Genomic DNA, 25,280 nt, shown 5'->3' on the forward strand with positions numbered 1-25,280 from the left:
AATCCCCGCTAATTGGATTGCACAGCCCCCCTGGGCACAGTGCTGCCTAGATCTTTTATTCACCTCCCCAGCCGGCCTGCATTAGGGGGTCAATGCTTCAGTATCCACCCAGTGGGGACTGGTTATCCCACAGATGTGGCTCCATTTTTGGTCAAGGTTAAGGAATATGGTGCAATGTCATATTTAAAAGTGGGAGCTCTCTCTTGAAGGGGGTTTACTGGCCAAATCTGGGACAATTTGAGCATCAAAAGAAATAACAGTAATTATGGATTATAACTTATTGAATAAGAGAAGAAACCATGAGTCCATACAAGTATACATGAATGAATGATTGAATGAATGAATGAGGAGAAGAGAAAGCTCCTCCTTTCAGTAGAAGAAATGATAGAGTTAGAAAATGACCATTAGGTAATCACCATAGTAATAATGGATTCCAATGACAATTATGAAGGGATAAGAAAATTTTATGAGAAACATGTTTACATACGGCAGTTTTGAAGTACTGCCCCACAGACAATGATTAGTTCAAATGGAAAGATAACTCCGCAATGGAGAAACCTGTAAGATACCACCTTCACTAAGTGATCAAAATTAATATCAGGGACAAATTGACATGAGTTTCTCCTGAATGATGCCCTGAGGAAACAGCATCACTTCTGTTGGTATTCCTGCCAAAAATTCATACAATGAATCTAAGTGTGAGGAAACATCAGACAAATGTAAATTGAAAGAAGTTTTACAAAATTATTGGACTGGATGCTTAAAAAAAAAAAAAAAAAAAAGGCAAGATCGTGAAAGACAAAGAAAGACCGGGGAACTATTCCAGATTAAAGCAGCCTTAGGAGACATGATGACTAATTGCAATGTGTAACTCAGGATTTCCTTTGGCTATAAGGACATTATTAAGATAATTGGTAAAATCCATATAAGTGTTGTAGATTATAGTATTGTATCAGTGTTAATTTCCTGACTTTGATCATTGTCCTGAGGTCATGTAACACAATGTCCTTGATTTTAGGAAATACACCCCGGAGTGTTTAGGGGTAAAGGGTCACCGTGTCTTCAATTTACTCTCAAATGGTTCAGAACAAGATAGATGAGTGGATGGACAGATGGACAGACAGACAGATAGAGGATTATAAGGAAAATGCGATGAAATATTAACAATTGGGGAATCTGGAAGAATACAATACAGAAATTCTCTATTATTCCTAAAAATTTGTTTTAAATAAAAAAAGGGTTTTATTCCCTCCAAAGTAGGGACTCTCTCCAGTTAGCCTGTGGGCTCAAATCCTGGCCTCACCCCTTACCAGCTGACTGTCTTCACCTCTCCCTGCCTCACTCTCCTCCCTTAGAAGGGGCTATACTTCATTTACTAACAGTGCCTGCTTCATGAATTGTGAAACAATTTAACATGTTCCCACTTATAAGCATTTGGCACAGTGCCTAGCATGAAATAAAAGAGCAATAAATATTGGGTTAGAGAGAGAGAGTGTCTGCTGGAGTCCCCTGGGACACTCCCTCTGAGAAATCTGCTTCTTCCCTGGTGAGTGACACAAAGCCAGCGATGACCTAATCCTGGAGAGACCCCGCCTCCTGCCACAGAGAGGGTCTCCTTATCAGTTTCTGGGATGGAGCTGCTCTTTGCCAGCAGAACTCTAACTGGCCCAGCTGGTCCCTGTTCACCTGCCCGGGAGTCCAAATCACCAGACAGCACCCAAGCACGTCCCTGTGGGACCCTGGTCCACAGTAGGTGCTTTGCCCTGTATTAGGTGCTCAGTAACAGCGACAAGCTTGACCTGAGGCCGGATCTGCAGCTCAGATCACACCCTGGCTGACCCCATTATAGGGCTTTCCTCACTTTGGCTTCAGTTACCTGCCAGTGAGAGTGTAGGATTAGGTCAGTGGTTTTTAAACAACCTCAAACCACAGTAAACTTTCTTTAAATGAAGGTTGACTCTGCAGTGTGTCCCCCACTGTAAGACATCTAGAAGCTGGGCTGTGGTGGAAAAGACCAGGGTTGGCTTTAAGATTTTTCCCATTGGGTGTTCCATGGAGGTCCTTCCTGCCCTGAGATTTGATTTCTGGGCCCTCATGAGGTCCTGTCCCCAAATGCTTGGGCCTTCCCTGCCCACCTCAGCAGGACAGCCCTCCATCAGCTGGGCCAGTTCCTACATTTCCCATGGATCCCTCTGCTGGCTGGGAGTGATGACAGAAGGATCTCTTTCAGCACCTTCTGGCACCTTACCTTGTTCTGGGCGCTTCCAACCATCGCATACCTCCTACCAGTTTCTTATTACTGCTTATTGCTATTACTCCATAGTCATTAATATTACTGTGTTTATGGGGCACTTCCTGTGTGCCAGGCAGTGTGCTAAGGGCCTAAGACCTGTTTGCATCATATGTATTTTCCTGGTTCTTTGCTCCCCTGCTGAATAAACCAATTATCAAAAAAAAAATTGTCCTTTTATCACATTTCAGTGTCTTTATAACTCAACCTTCCCTTCTCACAAAGCCCTTCCTGCTGAGTGGTGGTGCACATATGACCAGCCAGATTGTGAAGCTGAAGGAGCAGACCAATTTGGGGGTTCACCAACTGCCTAAGGAGTACCCCTCATTGCTGGGTGTGGTGTGTCAGACGGCTCTTAATCCTCTCCCACTGTTTTAGGAGTAGGTATTATCATCGCCATGTTGCAGGGGAGGAAATCGAGACTCTGAGAGGTGAGGAACTTGCCCAATATCACACAGCTAGTCTCTGGCAGAGGCGGACTTGAACGCAGGCTAGTCTGATTCAAGGGTTGTGCTCTCTCCCTTTTGATAACTCTGCCTATTCCCAGCTATGGTGGGGGCTACAGGAGCTGATGGTGCCATAGCTCCCGACTCTTAGCCAGAGCTGACTGTGTAATTGAATGGGTACACAACTCAAGATGGCCCAATTAGAGTCCTTTCCAGGAACTAGGGGAAGAAGGCCAGTCAGTTTCGGAAAGTGAAAGCTGTGGGTAGTGTGGGGGGCTACATTTCTCATTCCTGGGCAGAAGAAGCCAGAGAAGAGAATGAGATGGATATGCTGAAAGGCAGAGGCCATGGAGGGCCTGAGGGCCCTCTAGCATTTAGGTAGCATTTAGCTGGTCATCTTTTCATCAGATTCTGGGAGATTCTCTGATTACTTTCCAGTCATTTACGCTAATTTGGGTTGGGTTTCTGTCACTTCACAATCAAGAGAGTCTATACTCACTCTATCTCTTTCTTCTTCCTTTTTAACTTGTTTGTTTGTTTGTTTTAAGTGTGTTTATCCAGGACCCATCAGCTCCAAGTCAAGTAGTTGTTTCAATTTAGTTGTGGAGGGCACAGCTCCCAGTGGCCCCTGTGGGGATCAAACTGGCGACCTTGTTGTTATGAGCACCAGGCTCTAACCAACTGAGCTAACAGCCCTCCTAATCTCTGTCTTCTTGATCCCATAGAACCCTGCCCCTCTTATTCAGTTCCCCCTTCCGGGAAGCTCTAAAAATATGGTTGCATTGCCATATTGAATTAATTTATATACGAGATCTGACAATTAAGTTTGCGAACTTATTGCAACAATGTTGTAACCTTTTTGTTATCAGAGGGATTATTCATTATGAAATTGTACCAACTGGACAAACAGTTAACCAAGTTTACTATTTGGAAGTGCTGAAAAGGCTGCGTGAAAAAGTTAGATGACCTAAACTTTTCGCCAACAATTCATGGCTCTTGCATCACGACAATGCACCAGCTCACACGGCACTGTATGGGAGGGAGTTTTTAGCCAGTAAACAAATAACTGTATCGGAACACCCTCCCTACTCACCTGCTCTGGCCCCCCAATGACTTCTTTCTTTACCCAAAGATAAAGGAAATATTGAAAGGAAGACATTTTAATGATATTCAGGACATCGACAGTAATACGATGACAGCTCTGATGGCCATTCCAGTAAAAGAGTTTTAAAATTGCTTTGAAGGGTGGACTAGGCGCTCGCATCGGTGCATAGCTTCCCAAGGGGAGTACTTCGAAGTTGACCGTAGTGATATTCAGGAATGAGGTATGTAGCACTTTTTCTAGGATGAGTTCGTGAATTTAATTGGCATGCCTTGTACGTTTTAGAAACTTTTATGCTGAAGACTGACTGAGAATATGATTTGTAGTTGATTAAGCGTGGAGGTTTCTATCATCACAAACAAAACAGCCTTGTTGCCTTGTTAATCAATGTAGAAGTCATTTATATTCACAACCATTCTGGTTCCTCTCCTCCTGGCCACATGGTAAGACCGCATTTCCCATTTCCCTGTGGCTGTACCTTTAAGAGCTGGAGTGTGACGCATACATGCTGACCCCCTGCCACAAGCTCCAGAGTTGAGGAGGAGCCCCCCTCAGCCCGGGTTCCTGAGTGACGTCAATAAACAGAAGCCTCACCCCTCCCCACTTTGGACAGATAGTGTGAACAAAGACATTAACTTGTGTTAAGCCAACGAGATCGAGGGGTTGGTTGTTACTACAAGATTCCTTAGCCTATCCTGCCTCATAGGGTCTGGAACGTGATCACTGTCATTTCATGGTTTCTTCAGGAAACCCATATTTGCCTTGTATCTCCGGGCTTTTTCACAACAAGCAATTATCTGTGTGTTTGAGGCAAGTTTGTATTGAACTGGAAACTCCAAGGACAGGAATAGAGATATCTTTTGTGTCCCCATACCATCAAGACCAAGGCCATGCTCATAGTGGGGACTTCATAACTACTGGCTGAAGAAACTGAAGTGAGGATGAGAAGTCCAGGAGAAAGAAGAAAGGGACAAGGCATTGCACACTCTGACCCTCAAGAACCCCACACTGGACTCCCCTCCTGCGAGGCCAGACTCTGCATGATCACTCATGTCCTTGAAATGCCCTCCACTTGGCCTCTCCAAACCCTCACCATCCTTCAGGAGTGAGGTTCAGGTCAGCTTCTAGCAAAGCTACCTGCTCTCCGGCCCTGAGAACCAGCCTCTCTTCAAGCCACAGTTTGTCCTGTGAGCCCTGGAGCTGGGGAAATCCTGCCTTTGCTGGTCAGTACTGGCTTTCCCCCTTAGGATAGGAACATGTGGCTGCTGCCTCACAGCTCAAGGTCACCTGCACTCATTTCCTTTCTGAGGAGGGCACAAGACCCAGTGGTCCCTTCGTTAGGTCAGAAGCCACAGAATTAGTGTAATCATTATATAGCTGCCTCGTGACCTCTGTGCCCTTCAGTGACCTCTGCCACAGCAGCAGAGGGGTTTTTTACACGTCATTTTCCTGCTTGTAACCCTTCCGGGGCTCCCACTGCCATGCTGGGCCTCTGCATCTCACCTACCTGCTCACCTGCTCACACAGCAGGTTCCCGCAATGTTCAGCCTCTTGCACTTCTCCAAACAACCCACACCATCTCATGATGTTGACCTTTTTCCATATAGTTCTTTCCACCTGGAATGTTCTTACGTTCCTACTCCAGTTGGCAACCTTCTATTCAATCTTTGAAGCCTAACTTAAGAACAGGGGTAGAGGTTGGTAATTTATTTATTTTTTCTGTAAAGGGCCAGATAGAAATATTTCATGCCTATGTGGACCATGTGGTTTCTGTCACGATTACTTAACTCTGCCATTGTAGCAAGTATAGACATATGTAAATAAATGGTGTGGCTGTGTGCCAATAAAACTTTGTTTACAAGAACAGGTGGCAGGCAGGATAGTTTGCCCACCCCTGCTCAAGAGTCATGTCAGAAAGCTTCCTACAGGACAGAGTTCAGCAATGCCTTCTCACAATGCCCTCTATACCTTATACAGTTTAGCATAACACAAACCCTATCTGGACGGATCCTACCGTCGTGTTGATTAAATGCCATGGTGGTCATACCATTCATTGTCTCTGCAATAGCCTTCTCACTGATCTCCCAGCCTCTGTCTCGCCCTTACAGTCTATTCTGTAATAGATCTGGTAAAATGTAAGTCTGATCACGTCCCTCCTCAGCTCAAAAACCTCTGTGGCTCCCCATTTCCCTCAGAGTGAAAGCCAAAGTTTTAAATTGGTCCACAATGTCCTACAGACCCTGACAGCCTCATTGCCTGCTACGCTTCCACTCTCTCACTCTACTCCAGGAATACTAGCCTCCTTGTTTTGCCCTAAACAAGCAAGACAGACTTCTGCCCCAGGGCCTTTGCTCAGGCTGTTCCCTCTATCTGGAACCCTTTCCTGGGTTATCACACAGCTGACTCCCTCACCAATCTCAGGTCTTAATTAAATGTCTCCCTTCTCAGTGAGACCTTCCCTGGCCACTCTGTTTAAAACAGCAACCCTCCCCTACCTCTCCTCACTGCTCTTTCTCCATAGCATGTATCTAGCATGCTCTATTAAGTTATTAAGTTTTCTTAATAACTTTTTAATTATAAAAATGGGCAAACACGCAGAAAATGGAAGGACTAGTGCCCAGATTCGACACTCAAGGTTTTTTTGAAAGAAAGATGTGAAAATCATGACATTTCACCCCCACACTTTAGCAAAACACTCTGTGTTGGACTTCTCTATCTTGTTTATTGTCTGCCTTTCCCATTAGACTATGAGCACTACGAGGGTGGGGACTTTTATTTATTTTGTTTGCTGTGGTTTCATCAGCGCCAAGAACATTGCCAAACATGTATAGTTTATGGAAAGAAAAGATAAGACAGGTCCTGATTCTGGTTCTGCCTCTTACTGACATGTGATTCTGGGGATCATTTCCCCCTTGCAGAACCTTGGTTTCTTCCTCTATCTATAAAGTGGGGATAATAGTACTACTTCTTAGGGTTCTTGTGAGGATCAAACAAGAGTGTAAAATTGCATTGGTACCATGTCAGTTAAATTTCCATCTAACCCCTTGAAGGAGGGGACTTGATCTAGCCTGACCCTCTGGACCCTGGGCTTTTAGAAGGCAGACAGCTTGCTCCAGGATATCTGTATCTGCAGCGCCTACCACAACCCCTCAAGAGAAGCTTTGACTTGAACTGCTCCAATGCAAAATCCAGTAGAAACCCAACAGAAGGTATTCCCTTGTGCTTACTCGCCCCTCCCTTTCCATTGCTTGCTCACTCAATGACCTAACAACCCTACATACCTCATCATCTCTTGCTTTATCTACTCATTTAACAGTTTTCACCAGAAATACCTAGGGGAGGGGCACTCAACTTCATTAGGTCCTGAGATTCTATTTAATTAATTTCTTCCATGGATCTTTGAGTGAGTCTAAAGATTGATCAGCATCCCTTGGCCTTTTCTGCATTTCAGATTCAGTTGTCTGGTGACAAACTTGCCTTGCAGACCCACCTTGAACCCAAAGGTGAGTGTTTGGTGAAGAATGGGACTCATCCTGTGGAACCTACACATTTTCTTGGTTCTGATTGCTTGGGAGTGGGTGGAATGACTGGCCTTTTTCAAGCTCCCTGATAACCATCACCCTAACTTCACGAATTGTTTTGGGTGTGTAAGGTAAGGTATTTTCATTGAGAATTCTGAGTCTTCATCCCATTCTTTCAACTTCAAGCTGAAACTCTTGAGCAACATTTTAATCAGTTTAAGGAAACCATTCCATTTCCCCACTTGGGTGGATGAAAAAAAGGGGTTCTATGGAAAGGAACTTCACAGGGTGGTCAGATCATAAATTTCTAACTGGGCAGGTCCTGATGGGTAGTCAGACCTATAACTTCATTAAAGAATGGTTTTAAGCCAGCCCTGTCCATTGTTCTTGAGCATCTAGGTTAACACACCTTTGAAATATAAGAAGTAACCCCTCATAAGGGATATTGACCTCAAGAGAGCACATAATCTTTTTAACCTGTAATCCAATCCCCACCTTGCTTTCTCTAATCTTTATGGCCCCTCCTTAATTTCAACTGCATTAAAAAAAAAACTGCAAAACTGTTATTCTCAGGAGCATTTGAGATCTTGCTCCCCAGCATATGTCATCCATTTGGCTCAAATAAACTCTTATAAAATTTATCTAAAGGTTTGGACTTTTCTTATGTCAACATCTGTGAAATGCTGACAGGAGTGACTCAACCCAACAATGATGAACGTTAAGTCCAGTTACTTTGTAAAACTGGTAAAGCTCTGTACAAATATTAGTTACTATGGTGAGTCTATTCACCTGTCTAGATTCTGAACTAAGCCTTGTTCCCGTTGCGTGGGCTGCCCCCAGCCTGGGCACTAGTATCTTTGGACAGGCTGAGGACACAACTCCCTTCCCACAGGAATGACAACAGCAACTACACTTCCCCCCCACACACAGAGCTGTTTGGGGAATTCACCTAGACCAAGGGTTGGGGAATAAAAGTTGTCCAACGGAGCCCGGTGGGCTGGAGAGGAGACATGATCTGCTCAGTGGGAAGCAGATGGGTGACTAAAACCGTCTCCTTGCTTCTTCTCAGCCGACCTCGTTGTCCACAGCACTCACCGTAACAACCGCCATCGACTGAAATCCCACTACGTGAAGGCACTGGGACTAATTTATGTCTAGTTGGCACTATAACCGGCCAGGTATTACTGCCCTCCGGTCTCAGACAAGTTCAGAGACCCACTCATCGGCCCAAGTTTCTACTAAAAGTGCTGAGAGCTCCTTAGATTGGCTTGGGGTTGGGATGCCTGATAACGAGTAATTTTTTAGCATAACTATACTTAGTATGTTTTACTTATACGAAAACATTATCGGTTGCTGAGCTGAAATTCAAATTTAACTGGGAATCCCGAGTTTTTATTTGCTAAATCTGTCGACCCTCGCTTGAGGGTACCCGACAAATTCAAGCAGATTCCTCCGTCCCGTCCTACGTCTTTGTTGGTTTTAGCTTTGTGTGTACGAGCAGTCGGTAACAGCAGGCTCAGCGTCAGGCCTCCCACTTTCTAAGGAGGTGGAGGGTGGAGCAGGTGGCCAGAGTCCTGCCCCTCACCAACATGTCTGCCCACGAGCCGTCACGTGGACCTGCCGCCCCGCACAGACATGGCCGCGCTCCGCCGGGAAGACTGGCCGCGGCCCACAGCCCCATGGGGCGGTTATAAAACATGGAGGAGCCCGTCCCCACCTTGTTCGCGCACAGCGCTCGCGGCCCTGACGGAGGGGCGGGACCGCAGCGGCGGCCGGGGGGCACGGCCTTCCGTGATTGGCGGAGAGCCGTGGGCCGTCACGTGGCCCGGGCCGCTTTTGTTTGCGGAAGTGGAAGGAAGCAGAAGTGCTGAGTAAGCCGAGGTGAGTGACGGCGCAGGGGAGGCGGGGCCTGGGGGGGCCCTTCCCAAACTTCCTCTGCGCCCCGGACTTGGTGGTCTCGACCCGGTCCCTGCATGGAACTCCCTCGTGTTCCTACGTTCATGTCCTCCATTGAGTCTTGTGTGACCCCTGAGTACACCCAGATTCCGCCCTTTGATCCCCTAACTCCCATCCCGTCACCCCTTTTGTCTCATCCCGAACTTGTGTCCCCACCCCAGGGACCCCAGCTTCAATCTTGGGTTTCCCGTCGGTACCTGTGTCTCCCCTGTGTGTCTCCCCTCGATCCTTAACATCTCTCAGGAGCCGCAGTTCTCACTCCGGCCCCACGGATTGTACCCAGCTTCCTTCCTGGGCCCCAGATTCTTCTGCCTCTATTCCCATTTGATCCCCTCTTCATACCCATTCACTTCACATCCATTTGCCTCCCTTGTTCCCCATCTCTGACTCCCTACCTCTTCTCCCTGCTTTCTGTCTCATGTACCTCCATATTTCGTCCATGCCGTGCCTGCTCCCCACCATGCTCCCTCCTTCCCCACAGCGTCCTCGCCCTAGAGTCTGCCAACCACCTAATAATCCTCTACACCTCCTGCTCCCACAGGTGACCTGGAAGCTGGTAGTGACAGGGTGTGTGTGACCCATGTGACCATGTGACTGGGACAGGCAGGCCGTGGGTGTGGGAGAGAGAGGGCACAGGGCTCAGGGATCTGTGCCCATTTTTTAAATACCTTCCCTTCCCCTAAGCTGCTTTCCTTCACCTGCCTCTTACCCGCCCAACAGGATGTTAGGCTGGTTTGGTTTGGCAACAGATGCTCCACCCTTGGGCTGAATGCAGTGTTTTTGTTACTGTCTCTGCCTCAAAATGCTCCTGGAGTTTGGAGGAGGCTCTTTTCTGTCCAAGTCTCAGTTTCCTCATCTGTGACGGCAGTTACGGCGATGTAACTCAGAAGGCTGCTGTAAGGTTCAAGTTTTGAGATCATGTACAAGGCAGAGTTTGTGACCAGTTTGGTCCTGTACGCATGCATTGCTATTGTGTCATAGACAGGAAAGGGAAAGGACAAGGAAAAACACGAGGAGGGAAATACAAGAAGAACGTACATTGTTTTTCACTTAGCCATTTGGCAGTATGTATTGATTGTTCGCCATGAGTCAGGCTCTTTTATAGATTATCTTTACCATTCATTCCTCATTTATTTGACATATTGACGGACTGTTTTTACTATGTTCTAAGCTATCCTCGATGTAACCATGTGATTCTCGTTTAACGTAAAGAAGAGAGGGCATGTGCGTTGACTGAGGTTGCACAAGTTGGGGAAGGTTGGAGCTAGAATCTGAAAACAGTAGTGACCCTTACACAGCAGGGCAATCATACAGGCTCTGTCACTACTGTTGTCTCCGTGCCCAGGGTACTTTTTCTCCCTTCCATGGGTTACTTTCTTGTTAGATGACAATATCCCTAAAAGGGAATTTTCCTTCTCACTCAGCAGAATGACATCAGTGATAGAGGAAGGAGGAATGTGTGTGTGTGTACGTGTACGTACGTGTGCTGTAGTGAAGGACAGAGTACCTTGAATTATGATCTTCACTTTGTAGAGGATGGCTCCCTGGGAGAACATGTTAATACTTCCATGCCTTAAATGACTCTTCCCTTTTTTCGTCAGTCCTTATGTCTTTGGTAATCTCATCCAGTCTCAGCTTTAAGTACCAGCTCTACTCTGACAACTCCCAAATGTGTATCTCCAGTCCAGTCCAAACCAGTTCAGTCCAGACCTTTCCCCTGAATCATAGACTCACATATCTAGTTGCCCACGTAACACCTGAAACGTAGACATTTCAGACTTAAAGATTTAAGAATTCACCTCCGTCATCCCTTCCCCACCCCCCAACCCAAACCTGTCCCTCCCACTCACTTTCCCATCTTTAGGACAGGCAGTAGTCTTCCATTGGCTCAGGCCAAAGCTGTGAGATTATCCGTGATGCCTGTACGTTCCACATCCAGCCAGAGTGATCTGTTAAAATGTCACTCCCTTTGCTCCAAGCCCTGCAATGGCTTCTCGTCTCACCGTACATGCCCCTCCCCCTCATCGCTCTCTGCGACCTCACAGGCTTCTTTGCTGTTCCTGGAATTCACCAGGCATGCTCCAGCCCCTGGATCTTTGCTCTCCCAGCTGCCTAGAAAACTCTTCACCTAGATATCTATATGAGTTTTGCCCTCATTTCCTTTATGTCTTTATTCAAGATCAAGTTCTTGGAGAGGATGATCCTGTTCCCCCTATTTAAAATTTTAGTCTCCACCTGGATATGAGGTCTGACAACTCAGTTCGCGAACTCATTAAAGGCTACAAACCGCATTGCTGACTATCACTATGGTCACCTTCAAAGTACTCCCCTTGGGAAACTATGCCAGCACCTAGTCCACCTTTCAGAGCAATTTTGGAACTCTTTCTGGAATGGCCATCAGAGCTGTCGTCGTATTACCCTTGAGGTCCTGAATGTCATCAAAGTGTCTACCTTGCAATATTTCCTTTATTTTCGGGTAAAGAAAGAAGTCATTGGGGACCAGATCAGGTGAGTAGGGAGGGTGTTCCAAGAGTTATTTGTTTACGGGCTAAAAACTCCCTCACAGACAGTGCCGTGTGAGCTGGTGCATTGTTGTGAGGCAAGAGCCATGAGTTGTTGGCAGAAAGTTCAGGTTGTTTTCGTGTAACTTTTTCACGCAGACTTTTCAGTGCTTCCAAATAGTCAGCTTGGTTAACTATTTCTCCAGTTGGTACAAATTCATAATGAATAATTCCTCCAATATCAACAAAGGTTAGCAACAGTGTTGCAACGAGTTTGCGAACTTAATTGTCACACTTTTTATTTCCTTTCTTCTCTGGTTTTTCTCCTTAGCAACTAATCAGCATCGAAAACCTATGTATATATTTTGCCTATTTATCTTTGTTATTTGTAGCCCTCTCTAAAATACAAGTTTTAGGAGGGCAGGGATTTTGTCTGTTTTGTTCACCAGGGACAGAGACCAGGTCCTTAGTAAATATTTGTAGAGTGAAACATAAAATGGCCATGCCACCAACCCAAAGAGCTCTTCAAGTTATCGGTGTGCCGGGCTTTGGAAGCTCCTACAACACGTCTGGGGAAGTTTGCTTTCAGCTGTGGTCTAGCCAAGCAGAGTGAAAGAGAGACGCCTTTTCCTTTTTTTGATTTGGTTCATACGAAGGGCTGCAGTTTTAGATGAGGGCCTTAGCTTTTGGAGGACAGGGAAAACCGAGCCTTGCTCAGCCATTTGCCATGCAGACTTTCTCCTGAAGGCAGTCTGAGGGTTATGAGGTGGTTCTCTGGATTCCACTAACTCCTTTGGTTCAGATCTGGCAAATTACATAACCTCCCGTGCCTCAGTTTCCTGGGTGTAACATAGGAGAAGTGTACCTTCTTATGAGTGTCTTGAGGATTAAATATGATAATTATCTCAAAGACTTGGTGAGGCGCTCAGGGGGTGTTGAATGAATGTAGCAGTGTTGTGGGGTGTAAGGTGATGGGAGCGAGCTATAGGTCCCCATTCTTCACTTGCTTAGCAAAGGGTTGGGACGAGCTGGGGTCAGAGCGAACATTCGGAGGGACGTGTTCGTTTGGATACAGCCTTGGAGCTCCAGAGGCTCAGACGGGCGGTGGAAATGACATTTGACTGGACCTTTACTTTCATTCGGTCTTCCCTCATGCACTAATTGAGCGCCTACTGCCCAGTGCTGTTCGGGAGTCTGAGGAAGAAGGCATGAGTCCAGCTGCCAAGCAACTCCTCCCATTTCCTCTCTCTGGGCCTCTGTTTCCCCATATTCCTCCCAAATGCACCTTCCCTCGTTGACCGGCATTTTGTGAGCTTCAAGGCAGCTAGCAGATGTGAAAACTCCGTGCCAACCCTAAAGCATGGTGGCCTTGTGACAGGATGTGGGGCTGTGTGTGGAGATGCGCTCATGTGCTGAGAGGTGCAGGAAGGAGGTTCATGGTGGGCAGCACGGACCCTGTGTCCTCGCCTGTCCTGCCAGGGCAGTGGACTGGGGACACATTGGCTGCACAGGCGTGTGGCGCTGTCCTGTGCCTCTTGTTCCAATCACGGGACATCCTGTCGTAAGCAGCCAGGTTAAGCAGCTCTGCCTGTGCTCCCAGAATCCCCACGTGGCCAGGCCTGTGAGATCAGCTTCCTGCCTGGCTGCCTGGAGCCTGTCACGCACCTGCCTCGCAGGCAGCCGTTCCGTCTCTCTGGCCAGGCTTCTTCGAGAAGGAAGCAGAAGGCTTGAAGAGTTTTCCTGCTTGGAGTATGAATGAGCTCAGCTTCACGCACCCTGGTGCCATATAAAGCTGAACTTGCCAGACCAAAGCTCAGTGCCACTCTGGGAGCCCAGCAGGTGCCCGATAGAGGTTTCCCAGGTATAGGGGTGAGTGCCCCCTGAGTGCCCCTTTCTGTTGTGGTGATGAGCTCAGCAGGCAGCTCAGAGTGGGTGGAGAATAGGATGTGTGGTCTGTTACCTCCTGCATGGCAATTTGAGAGGCAGGAGGGGGTCCCTGAGAGGTCCGCCCCGTGTTAGCTTCCAGTTGGCTCATCCACTTGTTCTCATGCATCCAAACATTGATTAAATACTTACTGCAAGTCAGGATCAGCATGCGAGGTGCTTGGATGAACACATAAAAGGGGGGTGGGCAGGGAGCCCAAGCCCTCAGTCACCTTCTCATCGTCTCAAGTGCTGCAGTGGGGTGTGCAGTGGGCGGTGCGGGGTACAGAGAAACGAGCTTGGACACTCAGGGCTGAGAGGAGGGGAGACACAGTATGGTTCTTAGAGGAAGTGACATGTGAACCAGTCTTGAAGGACCAGAAGGATCGTTTATTTGTCTGCCAGTCCTTTACTGAGAGCATCCTCCGAGAGAGGGAGAATGGGCAAGGGGTGGGGAGCATGCCTGCGGGGACACAGGCCTGAGTGTGGCCTGCTCTAGGAGGTTTCGGAGGCTGGAGGGGTAGGTGGGGCCAGCTCACATGGAAGCTTGTATCCTTTCCCTGGACGGTGATGGCGAGCCACACGTGCAAGCAGAGAGGGCATGAAATGAATGGGGTGGACCTGGCTGTGACGGGGTGTATGTATGGAAAGGGCTGTAGTGCGAGCTAGAAGGGAGAGCGTGGCAGGAGAGCAGATCTAGTGCCCTGAGCGTGCAGAGGTCCTGGCAGGGATGGGGGAGGGCATTCCAGGTCCGACAGGTTAGGAAGTGTCCCCTTTCATTCGGGAAGAGCAGTTTTCACACATAACTGTCCAGAGTAGGAGGAGAGCGTGCAGGCCCAGGCAGTGGCTTTGTACTTCCTCTCTTGCCGGAGACCTGTCACGATCCTTCAGGGAATTCATGGCTGAAGAGGAACCAGATATTTGGGACTGTTCACCCAAGTGCCCCCCCTCCTCTGTGCTTCTCGAGCTTGTCTCCTCGTCTATAAACTAGGGATAAAGAACCCACTTCTCATAGGGTGGTTATGAGCAAGGCTGGCATAACAGATGCTGGACAAATGACTCTATGGTGATCAGGATTCATGCTGACCAGAGCAGTAACCATCGCCCCACTCCCCACCCCCACCTCATGCTGCCCAGTCCCAATGAAAATGCCTGTTGTTCCCAGATGGGTCACACAGGCTCCTGTTTCCATACCTAACCATATGTTCTTGTTGGCTCCATCTGCTGGGAAGGCGTCTACCCTGTCCCCACTTCAGAGTTCAGCTCAAGAGTCACCTCCTCCAGCCATCCTTCCCCGACTCTTCTCCCCAAGGGACTCTGCACTTTTTGAGACAGGGTCTGGGCCTGGGTCCCCTGTGGCTACTCATTGTATGAACCCAACTACCGTATTTCCCTGAAAATAAGACCTAGCTGGACAATCAGCTCTAATGCGTCTTTTGGAGCAAAAATTAATATAAGCTCCAGTATTATTATATATATTATATTATATTATATTATATTATATTATATTATATTATATTATATTATATTATACTATACTATACTATACTATACTATATTATATTATATTATTATATTATATTATAAAGACCAGGTCTTATATTATTTTTTGCTCCAAAAGACACATTAGAGCTGATTGACCGGTTAGGTCTTATTTTCAGGGAAACACAGTAGCTACTACTTCCAGGGAATTCACCCAGAATTCTACCTGTTGGTTTCAATCACCCTCTGATCCCAGTAAGGTTTTTCTGTTTGTGTGTTTTCTTTTTGGATGGATATCCACATGTCCCTCTTAAATTGCCCTTTGAACACCCACAATTTAAGGCCTCTCTTGGCCTCAGTTTCTTTATCTCTGAAATGGGTATAATATTGCTTGTCCTTCCTGCCTTACAGCTCTTCCAGGGTTGCCTCACACCGAGAATCCCCTGGAAGTCTTCCCTGAAGGAACCAAGCAGGTAAACTGGGCCTTTGACAGGGGGCAGGGGAAGAAAACTAAGGAGAACAGTCCCCAGATACCCAGCCTCCCTGTAGGAGAGACAGAATTATTGCCTGGAGTGGAGAGGCAGAACTGTCCCCGTTGCCATCACCACAGAAGCGCTTAGGTTTCTCTCTTGCTTCTTGTGGCATTTGAGAGAGCTGCTTGGGGCAGCCTCAGGTGCCCAGGAGCATGTGGTCCCTGGGAGCATGTGGTTACAGGGAGCAAGCCCAGGTGAGGAGTGAGCAAAAACAGTTGTTAGTAGGTGAAAGCAAATGTTGACACTGGGGAGGTCAAAAGGCAAGCAGCTGTGAGAAGGGAGAGGAAGTGAGGTGATGGGGGCAGTGCAGGGATGGAGTCGCTGCTGTGAGAGACCTTACAGCTTTGGAATGTCAGCCCGCTTCCCTGCCCAGCGCCCCTGCGTCCTCCCCCTGCAGCTGTGCTGGAAAAAAACCTGGGCTTTGAGGTCATAGGTGGTGGGGACAGGAGGAAGATGACAGAAAGGAGAAGGAAGCATAAGCATGCGCTCTTTACTCCACACTTGTCACTTTCCCCGTTGGCCTGTTATGATTGTTCCAGGATGTGGCCTGGTGGTTTTAATTTCCTTTCTTCTACCTCGTGACAACAATGGCCACTGTTTGTGTACCCACAGTTGGCCAGCATCCTGGACACTTTCCCTACATTGTGTCATTTCATCCTCACACCAGCCTGGAAGGCGGGAAGAGAGCCAACATGTCCTGTCAGTGGCCGGGCTGCTGTCAGTGTAGGAAGGGACCCCTGCCACCAGCCCCAGGCCCCTGAGGAGGGTGTCTTTCCTCTGAGGCAGGGTATTTTCCTTGCATCCAGCTGGAACACCCCCCCCCCCCCCCCGCTGATTCTCCTCCCCTTAATCCGAGTGGGTGCCCTGGTGCTGGACATTCCTGACTCCCCCGCTTCCTGTGAGAACCCTTCCTGGTGCAGCTGGCCTGCCCTCTGGGAAGCGTCGGGCTGCTTTTGTAACCAGGCCTCACCCCCACGGGGCCCCCATATTCCCGCCATAGTCTTTGGAGACTCAGCCTGTACTCCTACCTTCTTTAAAAAATATATTTTCCATACTATTTGGAAAATAAGGAAAAGAAAAAATTACCCATAAACCTAATATGCTTATCTACGCTTAGTATTTTGGTATGTTTTCTATCAGCCTTTCTTTCCTTTTTTCCTTCCTTCCTTCTTTCCTTCCTTCCTTCCTTCCTTCCTTCCTTCCTTCGTTCCTTCCTTCCTTCCTTCCTTCCTTCCTTCCTTCCTTCCTTCCTTCCTTCCTTCCTTCCTTCCTTCCTTCTTTCTTCTCTGTGTAATTTTTACTCAGTTAAATCTGTAAATTGGGTTTTAACAGACTTTCTGGGGGCCAAGCTTTGTGCTAGGGGTGAGTGTACAGAGGTGTAGGACCTGCCTTTAAGAAGCTCAGACTCTAGAGCCCACCCATCTGGGCTCCAGTCCTCACTCCTCTACCTACTAGCTGTGTGACCTTGGGCATGTTACTGTACCTCTCTGTGCCTCGATTTGCACACATATAGAATGAGGCTAACAATGGTAACAGTTCTATAGTGTTAGATTGGTGGTATGGATAAAATGATTAATATCTGTAAACTGGAACAGGGCCAGAGCACAGAAAGGCACGTGAGTGTGTGGTGGTGTGACCTGTATTAGGAAGCATACAGTCTGGCAGGAGGATCAGGGCTTTTCCAGACAGAAAAGGCGAGGAAGGACGTTCCAGATAGACAAATCATCGTGGCCAGGCCAGGAGGTACGGAAACAGCATTGCTTTCTGGACTTGAGCGTGGTTTGGAGCTGACAAGGTGGACAAGCGGCGAGAGGCTGCGTGGGTCGCAGGGGCTCCCCAGGCGTGTTTGCAGCCCACAGACGGCACAGGCAGCGTCATGGACTCCCTGCCACGGAGCCTGTAACAGAATGCCAGTGCTTTTCCTGAGTTGTTAACAACATCGCAGTCACAGCATTTCATGACCACGGTGTCTCGGGGGTAATCGTATCATCTTACAATTCCCCTCATGTTGGGGAGTGAAGTTGCTTCTATTTCTGTGTCAAAACAGAAGTCATTATAGCGCACACTGCTATTCATGCTTGTCTTCCATTTCGGGGTTTTTTTTTCCCTGGGACCGATTTCCACACCTTCCCCTCTCTCCTGGCTATGGGGAGGGGTGCAGGCACCCCAGCTCTTCTGTCCTTACAGTTTCTGAGGACAGAAGAAAGAAGGAACTTGGCACAGGTCTAAGCCTTCACACAAATGTTCTCATTTTATCCTCACAGCACACAAGAAGGGAGCATTGTCCTCATTCTCAAGGTGGAGAACTGACGCTCACAGTCTGCTCATAGCACATCTTACTACTAATCATAAAAGGAAGGATGTTACAAAGCTTTGGCATGGTTATCTAGCCTCTGTAAAAAGGGGGTGATTGAAGTAAAGACAACTAATGTTTATTGAATATTTACTATCTGACCAGGTTCTATTAGGTACTGTTATGGTCCCCATTTAATACATGAGGAAACTGAGAATCAGAGAGGTTAAGTAACTGCCCAAGGTCACACAGCTGGTAAGTGGTGAGGCTGGGATTTGAACACAGTTTTGCTCCAGAGCTGTACTGTGTGCTCAGTGCATCTGCCTGGTGCTTTTGGGAGAATTAAATGAGACAGTGATGTGCCTACTTAGCTCAGGGCCTACTACCTCATTAGCACTCAGTACCCGTCTCCTGATGTAATTATCATTATCGACCTTTACTCCCTGTTGATTAAATGAGGCCTGTTGTTCCTTTTATCCCCAAGTTTGATCCACTCCCCCCCAGGGCGCCCACACTTCCACTCTTTCTCCTCAGTGTCTGACCTGCTCTCTTGCAGGTGAAGTTCTGGCATAGAGGCAGAGGGTGGCCGCCAGCTAATTGTCACCTGACTTTGATGGCACTGCCTTAGGAAGGTAGCGTGCTTTCTGGGAACCCAGGAAATAACAAGACTCTAATTCTGTCATCCAAACTGGGGACAGTTGCCATAGCAGAAACTGTGACCCTGTGAATATGAAACGTAAAATTTCCACCCAAACACGTGTTTACTGTTCCTAGTCTTTTCATTCATATTCATTTCCACAGGGCTGGGTTTTGTGTTCCCTCAGAGCTCCTTGGGAAACCAGTGTAGCAAGTATCAAAGGCTTTAGACAAATGCCTTCAGTTCTCCTGCCCTCGATGGACTGTGAGATGATCCTGGTCTCCTTGTGGTTTCGACTGAAGAGGGACACTGGCTTTGTTTTTGGAGCTGAAATGACCCCTACCAAGTTCTTTGAGTACCAAAAAGTTGACTCCACACCTTACGTAGGGAGAAGCCCTCCATTTGCACAGGCCAGGATCACCTGTAACACCCGTTCCTTTGATCAATACAGCTCCACACTACAGATGAGGAAACTGAGTCTCTGTTGGGGAAACTGGGTCAGGGAGCAGGACAGTCTGGTCACCTGTGCAAAGTGGCAGCTCTGCAATTCCCAGCAGGCTGTACCTCCCACTCAGTGCCATTTCTCTCTCTTTCCCCTCCTTTTCAGGTCCCTCCAGGCCCAGAATCAGGGGGACCGGGCAGGTGGGGAATGATCTGGGTGCCTGAGCGGAAGCCACTGCCCTTGGTGAGGTGGGCATGGGAGACCCCACCTCGCTGACCAGAGACCCTGTTTTCTTCCAGACTGAGGGGGAAGGCAGTGGGGCGTCCCCACCAGCCCCACAGAAAATGCAGTTCTTCGGCCGCCTGGTCAACACCCTCAGTAGCGTCACCAACCTGTTCTCTAACCCGTTCCGGGTGAAGGAAGTGGTGATGGCTGACTACACCCTGAGTGTCCGGGTTCGGGAAGAAGGTCCGCTGATTCTGTTCCAGAATGCTTCCAGTCGCACCTGGGACTGCGTCCTAGTCAACCCCACGAACTCGCAGAGTGGATTCCGGTGGGTGATGATCAGCTGCGACACACACGTCTTTCTTTTGACTCTTCCCAGGTCTCCGACTGGAGGTTCCTTGGCTGAGAAGCAGCTTCTTTGGGTCGACATATGAGGGGTCTGGAGAGGGATGGGAGAGGGCACTGCTCTTGAGTGGAGGGAGGGGTTTGCTAGACTCTACCCCTGGCCCACCAGGGTCCCGGCAGCGGGGGCATGGGGATACAACACCAGGCTGTTTCCTGCCCCAAGGGTTAGCCCATGCAGATGGAGGGAAGGATGAAGGCGGGTAAGCTGAGAAGGTAAAGCCCAGGAATCCCCTGGAGCCCTGGACCTGTGAAGGCATTACATCCTTTTAGGGACTGGCAGGGTGTGTCCAGGAGCCTTTAAGGTCTGACAGCTGTCACTGCGCAGGGTCTCCTGTGCGCTAGAAGTGAAGGGTAGGAAGCCAGGTGCAGGGCTGTTGGGAAAAGGGAAGAGGAGTGGCCAGGGCCCCAAAATACAGGGTCCAGAGGAGCTTGGGCTCCTGCAGGTTGGCGTTGAGTTGGGCCAGTACTGATAGCCCCCTTTTCCATTTATTCATCCATCTGGCTAGCCCGTCATCCATCCATCCAGTCAACATGCACTGAGCACCTCCAGTGTCTCTGGAGTCTTGGGCCTGGGGCCAGGCCCAGTTGGTGCTGTGAGATGATGAAACATGCTCTGTGCCTTTAAGGAACGTGCAGTCCTTGGGGGAGGCCACCTGCAAACCAGGTAGTACCCTGGGAGGAGTGCTGACAGAGGTGGAGACCACTGAACGGTGGGGACACAAGGTGATCACTTCTTGTGGGCTACTGTGTCTAGAAGAACGGACAGGACAAAGTGGAAAATGTTGTTCCACACCTGCAGAGGCAGGGAGGAGGGAACCTATAGGCAGATGGCTCTGCCTGGGTCCTGGGTGCGGTAGGGCTTTGGTGACAAGCCAGGCTGGAGGGCACCTCACGATCATTCTCACTGTGGAGATGTGGCAACAGGAATCTCAGAAAGTGGCAACTGCGGGCTCAGGGTCCAGCCACCGGGAGAAGAACGAGGCAGGGTATCAGGACCCCAGCCCATGAGGTGAGAATTCAGGGTCTGGCTCCACAGGGAAACCGAGGCAGAGGCCTTGGGCAAAGAATGCAGTCCAATAGCAAGGTTTAATACAGCAGGACTAGTCCAAACTCGGCGCAGATGGGCCTGAGCTGACAGGCTTGCCTTGTTCAGAAGAGGACAGGCTTCCGCCTGCAGCTCCAGAACCCTTCCACAGCCCTGCAGCTGAGGGCTGCTGTTCTGGAATGCACAGCTGACCAGGGCAATGGGTCCCTCCTGGGACAGCCACTCATCCTTACCTTTGAGGGGCCCTGCCCTGGGGGCTCCATATTCTCCACATGCAAATCACCACCAAGTCCTATTATAAATATCCCTTGACAGGATTCCAGATTTGTCTCAGGAAGCTTGAGCCCCACTGTGGGCAGACTTCCGTCCGAGGGGGTTAAACCATTTGTCAACAGTTTATTAACCACACCTGTACTACTACTGCCCTTGACTGGGTGGTACCTCTAGTTGACAGTCCTTTCACGTATGGTATATTGTTAGTACGTCCTCCAGCGACCTGGTGAGGTAAGCAAGGAAGGCAGTATCCCATTTTATGGATGAGAAAACTGAGACTCCTGGATGAGAAGTGATTCATGCAGGGTTACACAGGAAGCAGTGAAGAAGCAGAATCTGTGTCTTCTGGTTTTGAATCTATTTCTCTTTCTGAGCTATTCTGTTATTTCCATGTTTTTAGATAGGATCAGGAGCATTATTGCGTGGGGTTTCAAGCTAAGCTCATATCTCCTCTTGGAATTCCTGACATTCCTCACCTGGCTCTGGAGTCTGCTCTTCCCTCTGATCTGCTCCCACACAAGCACTTCCACGTCAGCAAATGGCATCACCATCCATCTACGGGGTTGTGCAATCCAGACACCCAGGGGGGATCCTTGATTCCTTGCCCTCCCTCACCCCCAGATCTGGGTTCTTACTGAGTTCTGTCAGCTTCTCCTCCCTAGTACCAGGGGTGCCACAAAAATGTATACACATTATAAGAGATGTAATCTGTGTTCAGGCAGTAGTTCGCCAGAATCAGAAGTGTCTGGACGCCCATGGGAACCACTCTGAGCACCTCTTGTAATTGCCGAAGTCAAATGGGACTTTTCTTCTTCTGTTAACGGTATACGTTGAGTATTACAATTTTAATACAGTTTTCCTTTCTTAAAATGTGTACACATTTTTTTGGCACCCTCTGTATATCTTGAGTCTGCTTCTTCTTTATCAGTGACAATTAGGTTCAGCTTGAGCTATAGAAGGCCCAACATGATAGTGGCTAAAAAGGACCCAATTTAAGTTTTCTCCTAAGTGACAGCCACGGCAGGTCAGGCTGGTGTGACAGCTCTGCCCCTCAGAGTCGTCAGGGGCCCCAGCTCCTTCTGTGTTGTTGCTCCACCATGTGTGGACTCCATTCTCTAGGTCACCACATGATCCCAGGTCTAGCCATCACAGCCACCTTTCCAGGCAGCAGAAAAGCGGAAGGGCAGGGTGAAGACGGCCATGCTCCTTCTTTTCTGGGACACTTCTTGGAAATTGCACACATGCCTTGCACTGAAATCCCATCGGCCACATGGCCAAAACGAACCACAAGAGAGTCTGGGAAGTGTAGCCTGTATTCCAGCCACATGCCAATCCCGAATCAGGGGTGCTCTTACTCTCCATGTTGCTGCTGGCTCTCTTTTCGGGCCATGGTCATGGCGTAGGTGGACCCTTGCTCCCTGCCTCCTAGCTTGTTGCTCCGCCTGCAGTCTTGCTCTCCTCCCATCCTCTTGAAAGCTGCTGTCAGAATGATCTTTCTAGAGGGCCATCTCACTCCCCTGCTTAACTCTTCAAGGGCTTCTGTTTCCTTAACATATCAGCTGATTAGATTGGCTTGAAAGGACCCCTGCTGGGGCCTCGCCTCTCCCTTTAGTCTCAACTCTGGCCGCCTTGTGCTCCTGGCCTTGGCCCAGACTCTTGCCTCTGCCTGGAACACTTTCCCCTTCTTCTCCAGCCTCATGTCTGCTTGCCCCTCCCCGGCCTTCAGGCCCGAGTCAGTGCTTCTGCCGTGTGTTCCCGTAGCACCCCATCTGTGTACTCAGTAGACCGCCTTCCTGGTGACCACAGACCTGTGAGGGTAGGGGCTGGGTCTGTCTTGTTCATCCCCGTATGACAATCCCGCACCCAGCAGGGTGCCTGGCACATGTCAGGTTTGTGAGATGAATGTGAGATAGGAATTCGGCTTTAACAGTGTTTACTGAGGGCCGCGGTGTGCCAGGCCCTCTGTCAGAGCTGGGAGACTGTTGGATTCAGGGCCGTTGAGGGGGAGAGCTGGCCTGTGGTGTGCCCGGGAGTGAGGGCGGGCTCAGGGCGCTGTGCCAGAGCCCTGGGGTTCTCACTGGGGATGGGCATTGCAGGGGTCTCCCCACTGCTCTGGCACCCTGTGGTTTGTAGAGAGAAGGCTCTGTATACCAGACGTCCTCTTCAGGGCCTGAGGCTCTGTCCTTTCAATGTCTCCTCCTTCTTTACCTGCTGGAGAGCTTTTAACTGTCCCTGCGTGCTTAAGTAAGGCGTTAGAGGTAGAGGTCATGGTTCTGCTTGCAGCCCAAGTCCAGGCAGAGGTGTTCCTGTCGCCCTGTAGCTGCTGTTAGCTGGCAGGCATAGCTTCAGGATTGGGGGGAATTGGGATCTTCTGAGTCCCCAGGTTTTATTCCCCAGGACCGGTGAGTCCCACAGCACCTCTCCTGGGTGAACAAATTGGACCCTGGCTGCTGCAGAGGGCAACAACTACAATGGTGGTATCTGTGGTTTATTAGCACGTCCCACATGGGCGGACCCTCGCAGTGGTAACTCCCTTTATCCCCATAACGACCCCAGAAGGAGTCGTTCCTGACCCCGTCTTATAGAGGAGACAATGCTCAAAGCGTTGAAGGAATCTGCCCAACGTCACACAGCTGGTCAGTCGCAGAGCCAGCATTCAGTCCCAGGCGCTCTGGCTCCAGAACCCACCTCCTCTTTTTTAATCCGCCAGGGCCGCTTGGTTGTGTGACCAGCTGGCTGGGGCTCAGCTCACCTGGGCGCTCCCTGATATATGGTCTAGGGCCCTGGCTTGTCTGCTGTGAGCCCCAGGGTGGTCACCTGTAGCATTGCTGTGTACATTATAATAACGTCCATACTTGTGTTCCTGGTACAAATTAATCATTGATTGCTGACGTTTACTGTGACAGATGGTATTTGATGGAACCCGCCAGCCCTCACTGGTATCTCAGCAGAAGCAGGGCCGCATTTCCCAGGAATCCTGGGAGGAACCATCCAAGCATGTGGGATGTGTGGTCTTCACTTCTCGAAAGGGGGCTGACTTTTGAAGCCCCCTGCACTTCTGCCCCGGGACTTTGCCATGAGACTGCCTGTCAGGAAACCTCCGACGAGCTGAGTGGCCCGTGTCCTGGCCACATACCCTGTGATTTGCTCACTCACCCATTTATCTCGCCCACTGCCCGTCGTCACCGAGCAGAATGGAATACGACAGACAGGTGTCTACCCCCAGGAGGTCAGGCACTAGCCAGCAAAGGTGGATGTGTATCCGGCATTCAGTGGGATAAATGTTCTAATGGCCTCGTGTAAGGAAGACTCTTACGTTCGTGGAACAGACTCACCCCTGTCCACTTCTTTCTCTGCCCTTGCTTTTCCCTCTGAACGCTCTGCCCCCACTCCTTTGCCTGCCTCACGGTCCCTGCTCTGTGAGCCTGTCCTCACCCCTCTGTGCTCCCTGAGCACTGTTCTGTGTGCACACCTGTCTCCCCCACCAGACTGCAGAGCTCCTAAGAGACAGGGCCTGGCTCTGAGTCCTTTCCCATAATGCCCAGTGGAGGGCTGGCACCCTATAGGTGCACGGCAAGTACTTGTTGACTGGATGAATGAATCCGTGACAATTGGACGTAAACGAAGGCTTGACGAGGGGGATTGGGAAAGGCCTCTCGGGTAGATGGGTTAGAGGTGGACCTTAAAGACCTTAAAGAGGGTGGAAGATTTCAGCAGAAGACTGCGAGATAGGACGCTGCAGGGCGAGGGCAGTCAGAGGCAAAGGCACGGAGGAGAAGCAGTGGGGAAGGGCCTGTGCTCTGCTCCGAAACTGGAGAGTTAGAAACCCCTCTAGCCCAATGCTGCTTGGCCACTTTTTGGTCCAGGATTCCCTTGAGAATTCCAGGGGACCTTCTCTTGTCCCAAATGCACATTCACACATTGGCATGCACTTTCACGAGGTTTGCTGGAGGCTCACGAGGTTTCATCCCTGGAGACTCATCCTCACACTGCTCCCCTCCAGGCAGAGGCTTCCCAGAGCTGACACCAGGCGGCTTCAATCGGGGGGATCAGTTTGACAAGAGCCAAGACACACCTCCCACCCAGTCTTCTCGATCCTCAGCCTTTTCTCTGGATCTTTCCCCTCTTTGCTCTGACCCACACCTGGCCCTCCCTGAGGACACTACCTCCCCTACAGGCCTTGCGAGCGTTTTCTCCCCCAGTCTT

The 25,280-nt window shown here is 49.3% G+C and overlaps 1 protein-coding gene across 14 annotated transcripts in view; it reads left to right on the top strand.

Annotated features, from left to right (window-relative positions):
* The window catches only part of PLA2G6 (phospholipase A2 group VI), a 75,642-nt gene that overhangs the window by 11,081 nt on the left and 39,281 nt on the right, over positions 1–25,280 (top strand). For 5 of the 14 annotated variants that reach the window (XM_081058683.1, XM_081058676.1, XM_081058682.1 and 2 more), the window contains exons 2-3: positions 15,633–15,694; positions 19,426–19,679. In XM_081058683.1, the coding sequence (XP_080914809.1) occupies positions 15,633–15,694; positions 19,426–19,679 (316 nt within the window). Of the gene's footprint in view, positions 1–8,935; positions 9,241–13,488; positions 13,686–15,632; positions 15,695–19,425; positions 19,680–25,280 lie in introns of those variants that run through there. The other 9 variants (XM_081058688.1, XM_081058684.1, XM_081058687.1 and 6 more) reach the window with 6 other exon arrangements.

The sequence above is a fragment of the Rhinolophus hipposideros genome, assembly GCF_964194185.1.
Source record: "Rhinolophus hipposideros genome assembly, chromosome: 9".
Classification (NCBI taxonomy): domain Eukaryota; kingdom Metazoa; phylum Chordata; class Mammalia; order Chiroptera; family Rhinolophidae; genus Rhinolophus; species Rhinolophus hipposideros.